General features: G+C 50.1%; 1 protein-coding gene across 1 annotated transcript; it reads right to left on the reverse strand.

The window, feature by feature from the left end:
- Positions 1-341: 341 nt before the first annotated feature.
- On the reverse strand, positions 342-1774 carry LOC123428514 (peroxidase 12-like). Its single transcript, XM_045112735.1, has 2 exons — positions 1302-1774; positions 342-1184 (listed from the first exon to the last, which is right to left on the reverse strand). The coding sequence occupies exons 1-2, from the start codon at positions 1713-1715 to the stop codon at positions 564-566; spliced, it is 1035 nt and encodes a 344-aa protein (XP_044968670.1). The 5' UTR covers positions 1716-1774; the 3' UTR covers positions 342-563.
- Positions 1775-6681: the final 4907 nt, after the last annotated feature.

Consider the following 6681-nt stretch of genomic DNA (forward strand, 5'->3'; position numbering starts at 1 on the left):
TTGGTCACGCTTGAAATAGCAAGCTTTGGTAGCATCTGATCCAGTATAAACAGGGTAGCATTTCTGCGAGCTTATCCGGTTATGTTGCAGCAGTATTTGACAACCGGACAGTGACACCAAATAGTTTAGTTAAGGCATATATAGGTTTGACCAACAGTACTCTGTTCTTCGCAGAAAGAAAGCTATTGCTATGTTAGCATACGATTTATATCTTTATCGAAAAAGCATACGATTTATATTAGTTATATGAAATTATACGTAGTTACTTTTTAATGTGAATCTAAGACATCAGTTGCATGTCGCATAAATTACATAATTATAGAGTAACTGTTGGTCAAATGTTTAACTTAACAACACATAATTAATGGATTCTAAGTTGAAGAATGGAGAGAGTACAAGGTTTAACTTGCAGTGATCATACACCGTAACCACGATTGTCTGATATACTCTGAGCACCCACTCATCATTTTATTACAACACGAACGACGACTGGACAAAACGACTAGCAGAAGGACACCATCTCCAGTGCACGCGTGAGCTAGCATGGACGATTAACCAATCTCTCACATGGCGGCGGCGTGTCCCTCGTCGTTGGCGGTCTCGATACCCTCGACACGCCTGTTGGGGACGGCGCAGTTCTGCCGGATCTCGCCCTGGGTGCCGGTGAGCAAGTCCATGTTGCTCATCTTCACCATGGACATGGCGAACTGCCTGAAGAAGGCAGACTGGCTGAGCGCGAACCGCGTGGTCAAGAGCCTCGTGTCGGGGTGGTCGATGAGGGCCTGGTCGGACTTGAACAATCCCTGCCTGACGATGAGGTCGAAGTAGTACTTGTTGTCGAACACGTCGGGCGTGCGCACGTCGAGGGTCTGATTGACGGTGCCCTGGGGCACGTCCTTGGCGCACTTGGCCCGCAGCCTCCTGGCGAATAGCGGGTCGATGAGCGGGTTGAGGTCGATGTTGGGAGCGAAGCGGTCGGAGAAGACGGGGCAGTGGGCGACGCCGAAGGTGTGCGCGCCGGAGAGCGAGACGAGGTCGGCCACGTCGAGGCTCCGGTTGCCGAAGGAGGAGATGAGAGTCGGCACGTCGAAGGAGGGCGCCGGCAGGGTGTCCACGAGGTCCTGGGACGCCGGGGCGAGCCCGTCGCGGCGGCCGAGGGCGACGTCGAAGTGTGGCCCGCCAGCCTGCATCCACCACGTACGTACTCGTTGATTAATCGGTTCTGCTCAGGTTGAAAATATCGTCTGACATATGTACGCTTGTGTGGAGCATATGGCCGGCAGGCATGAAGTGGAGTGTACCTGTACGAGGGCGTCACGGGTGGCGAGGACGGTGATGTCGGCGCAGGAGACGGTCGGGCCGCAGGCGGCATGGACGGCGGCGCGGATGCGCTCGATGAGGTCGAGAGCAACGGGGCGGAGCGTCTGGTTGGGCACCGCATTCAGCTCGCTGTTGTTCCCGGTGAGGAGCACCGACGCGTCGCAGCCCTGCGGGAAGCAGTCGTGGAAGAGGATGCGGATGAGGGCGGGGGCGACGCCGACGTCGCGCCGGAAGGTCTCCGCCACGAGGTCCCCCACGATCTTCTCCAGGCCCGGGCACGACGCGGCGTGGAAGCCCCGGGACAGCCCGCCGGCGTCCGCGGCCGAGATGGTCGACTGGGCGGCGCAGATCAAGGCTGCCAGGACGAGGACGGTCGCTGTTGCTCTGGACGCCATTGCTGTCGCCCTACAGAGATGTAGCTGAGCTTTTTTGCACGATGATGGTCGTGTGGCTTGCTCAAGCTATGGACACTAAACCCTTGTTATTTATACACGGCCAAGTGGCTAACCACCCCACAGCTGGGTAGGTACGTACGTGGCTTAACTCGATATTAATTATCTACAAGGTGGAAAACATGTGCAAGTCGGTGCCTGAAATTTCCCAGAACTTTCCGTATGCCTTGCGCCCAACAACCCCTTCACTGCGTATGTGAGTAATTTACGATTAGGATGTGTGACATCGATCCAAGTGGGACATATACATAAGGGGTCTGGAATCATTTTGAATGACGCCGAGCTGGCTACGTACGACCTACAGGGATAGGATCAGCCTGAGCTTCTTAACCCTCAAAAGAGTTAAGTCATCAAAATATTCTCTTGATCGATGCGTGCGTTCCCACACAACCATCTCAAAGCATCTCCTGGTCCAAATTTTAACGATCCAGCCCTGGGGGGGGGGGGGGGGGGGGGGGGGGGCGCCCCGGCCCCTGAAATCCTGGGCCCCCCTCCCAGGTCGCACGTAGCCTATGGGGATAGCTCTGCAAGGCAGAAGCGCACGTAGAAGTAGACTAATGTAGATGCGCAGCCAACGTAGGACGTGACCGATGGACAAGATCGTGCACATCACTACCACGCGAAGATAATGGGCCCGACCCAGCGCCATGGGCATCATTACCGTGGTTCAGGAAGACCCAAGGTAAAAAACTAAATTAACGCACAATGCTCAGTCTTGTTTTTTAGGTCGTCACGCCCAAACTCCCATCCCAATCACGGCAAGGCCATTGCGTGTTTGCCGCATGTGTTTGCCTCCGATGCGGGGGCGACACTACGACAGATGAGCATCCAAATAGGGTAGTCATCTAGATCTGGTAGGTCAATTTGCTCCTTTTGATTCAATCTTGTGGGTTTTATGAATTTTGGGGTTTCTTGATTTCGGGGAAAAAATTATAGTTACAATGAGAGGATTTTTGTTTGGCATTTCAAAATTAGTAGCCATGCTGCTATTGTTCGGTTATGAAAATTGGGAATATGGGACGATGTCTACTGCAACAGGATTATGATTAATCATTGAATCGTGTCAAGTTATTTATTAACTCGATAATCAATGTTATGGTTTTGTAGTGCAGCTGCAAAAGCATTATGTCCAAGGCATGTTGATAGTTCCTTCCGTATTGAAGATTCCAACTTAGATCTCCGGTATCAAAGTTTTGATAGAAAATGATGTTTTTGGATTTGGAGATGATATCAAATAATATTGGATTTTCTGTCGGTACAATGGGTTTCTCATATACCGTAGCTAAAGTTTGACTGTTTGACTCACTATACATGTGTTTTATCTCCAGGGCTTAGAAGATGTTTCTAATGCTTCATAAAAAACAAAGATTCTTATCAAGAAGCACATGAACACGGAGGCACTACATGAGTTGATGATGATCAAGGTATGATTGTTTTTGTTCTACTATAAGAAGCACATGCATCTTTCAAATAGCTACATATTGATAACAAATAATGGAGAATAATGTGAGATACGTAAATGTCCCAGAGAGGTTAAAAGTTTTGCAACTTAGTATATCAAGAATAAATTGTTGAATAAGATTGATATCAATACCATCATCCCTGAGATTGCATCTCGGAATGTTAGACCCAAATTTTGAGATACATATATAAAAATTATGTGATTTTAAATGCATTTTAAGCGTTACACGACAACATTTTTTACGTTTATGAATTTATGTTAAAGGGTCCCGGGTTCTAGTTTCGCCCCGGATCCCCGAAATCTCAGGACCGGCCCTGGGTCCAAATTCAAATCACTAAAAGGTGCTTTTTATAAAAAGGCTCAACTTCAACAGATGATCTAAAACGAAGATGTAAAAAAAGAGCATCTCCAATAGATGGTCCAAAACAAAGATGCAAAACCGACCGACGGCCGCACGACTGCTATTCAGCCACTTTACAGCCGCGGTTTTGCGTTCAAATATCACTTCAAATTCGAAATAAAGTGCATCATCATCATAGTTCAAATCATAACAAAAGTGCATCACCATCATTATAGTTTACAATCCCTCTACCAAAAGTGCAACGTCCCAATCAAAGTTTTTTGGCGTACAAATTAAAATACACATGAATATCATTCATGCGGAACATCAACACCATCGACGTTGTGAACTGTGGTACGATCGTCATCATACACATTTCATCGAACATGTTGGAGGCGGTGGCCGTCGGCGTGGCCAAATCTTCCTCCACGTCCGGCGGTGGCAGCGGTGGAGGTGGGGGATGTTGGGGAACGTTGCATGGGAAACAAAAAAATTCTACGCACACGCAATACCTGTCCATGGTGATGATCATCTACTAGAAGGGAGAGTGAATCTACATACCCTTATAGATCGCTAAGCGGAAGCGTATATATTGCGGTTGATGTAGTGGAACATCTTCGCAATCCAAATCACAGCCCGTCCCACGATCTCATCACGATTCGTCCCGCGATCCCATCACGATCCTTCCCGATCTAGTGTCGAACGGACGACACCTCCGCGTTCAGCACACGTACAGCTAGATGAGGATGTCCACCTTCTTGATCGAGCAAGAGGGGACGGAGAGGTAGATGAGTTCTCCAGCACGACGGCGTGGTGGTGGTGGTGGTACTATTCCAGCACGGATTCGCCTAAGCACCATTGAAACTAGAGGAGAAATAGATCTAGAGAGAGAGGGCAACACGTGGCTGTTTTCTATTTTTTTTCTAAATCCCTCAAAACCCTTAGTATATATATAGTAGGAAAGGAGGGAGAGTGTTGCGCCCTAGGGCTGCCCTTTCTTCCCTTGCGCAAGGAGGAGAGGAGGAGTCCTCCTTCAATCCTAGTAGGAGTAGGCTTCCTCCTTCCCAGTTGGAAACTCTTTCCACCTTGTGTTTTTTCCTTCTCAAACCTTATGGGCCTTAGTGGAAACTTATTCCAGCCCACTAGGGGCTGGTTTATCTCTTCCCATATCCCATGAGGCCCCTTGGGGTGTGACACCCCTGCCGATGGTCTCCGGCACCCCTCACGGCACTCCCGGTACACTACCGATCAGCTCGAAACTTTTCCGGTGATCAAAACATGACTTCCTATATATCAATCTTTACCTTCGGACCATTTCAGAGCTGCTCGTGACGTCCTCGATCTCATCCAGGACTCCGAACAACCTTTGGTCACCAACACATATAACTCAACTATACCGAACCTTAAGTGTGCAGACCCTGCGGGTTCGAGAACTATGCAGACATGACCTGAGACACTCTCCGGTCAAGAACCAATAGCGGGACCTGGATGTACATATTGGCTCCCACATATTCTACGAAGATCTCTATTGGTTGAACCTCTATGTCAAGGATTCAGTTAATCCCGTATGTTGTTCCCTTTGTCCTTCGGTATGTTACTTGTTGGGTTACGTAGCATAAATTCAAAATTTTCCTACGCATATTCAGATCTTCCTATGGAGAGACCAGCAACGAGAGAGGGGTAAGAGCATCTTCATACCTTTGAAGATCGCTAAGCGGAAGGGTTGCTAGAACGCGGTTGATGGAGTCGTACTCGCAGCGATTCCGATCTAGTGCCGAACTACGACACCTCCGCGTTCAACACACGTGCAACCTGGTGACGTCTCCCACACCTTGATCCAGCAAGGAGGAGGGAGAGGTTGGGGAAGAACTCCAGCAGCACGCGGCGTGGTGTCGATGGAGAGACGAGGTCTCCCGGCAGGACTTCGCCAAGCACCGGTAGAGAGGAGGAGAAAGAAGAGCAGGGCTGCGCCGAGGGAGAGGGAAAAGTCTATCTCTCAATGGCAAAAAGTGCCCGATATATATAGGGGGAGGGGAGAGGGGGTGCCACCCCTAGGGTTCCCACCCTAGGGGGTGCGGCAGCCCCCCCAGATGGGAGGTGCGGCGGCCAGAGGGGGGAGGAGGGGGTGGCGCACCATCTGGTGGGCCTTAGGCCCACCTGGCTTAGGGTTTGCCCCCCCCCTTTTCTCTCCCCTGCGCATTGGGCTGAGTGGGGAGGCGCACCAGCCCACCTAGGGGTTGGTTCCCACCCCCACTTGGCCCACCTTACCTCCCGGGGTCGTTTCCCCCCTTCGGTGGTCCCGGTGGTCCCGGTGGTCCCACTATGTTACCGGTGATGCCCGAAACACTTCCGGTATCCGAAACCATCCGTCCTATATATCAATCTTTACCTCCGGACCATTCCGGAGCTCCTCGTGACGTCCGGGATCTCATCCGGGACTCCGAACATCTTTCGGTAACCTCGTATAACAATTCCCTATAACCCTAGCATCATCGAACCTTAAGTGTGTAGACCCTATGGGTTCGGGAGACAGGCAGACATGACCGAGACACCTCTCTGGCCAATAACCATCAACGGGGTCTGGATACCCATGGTGGCTCCCACTTGCTCCACGATGATCTCATCGGATGAACCATGATGTCAAGGATTCAATCAATCCCGTATACGATTCCCTTTGTTTGTCGGTATAGAACTTGCCCGAGATTCGATCGTCGGTATACCTATACCTTGTTCAATCTCGTTAACGGTAAGTCTCTTTACTCGTTTCGTAGCACGTCATCGTGTGACTAACTCCTTAGTCACATTGAGCTCATGATGATGTTCTACCGAGTGGGCCCAGAGATACCTCTCCGTCACACGGAGTGACAAATCCCGATCTCGATTCGTACCAACCCAACAGACACTTTCGGAGGTACCCGTAGTGCACCTTTATAGTCACCCAGTTACGTTGTGACGTTTGATACACCCAAAGCACTCCTACGGTATCCGGGAGTTGCACAATCTCACGGTCGAAGGAAAAGATACTTGACATTAGGAAAGCTTTAGCATAGGAACAATGCGATCTAGTGCTATGCTTAGGATTGGGTCTTGTCCATCACATCATTCTC

The sequence above is a fragment of the Hordeum vulgare genome, chromosome 2H (assembly GCF_904849725.1).
Source record: "Hordeum vulgare subsp. vulgare chromosome 2H, MorexV3_pseudomolecules_assembly, whole genome shotgun sequence".
NCBI lineage: Eukaryota > Viridiplantae > Streptophyta > Magnoliopsida > Poales > Poaceae > Hordeum > Hordeum vulgare.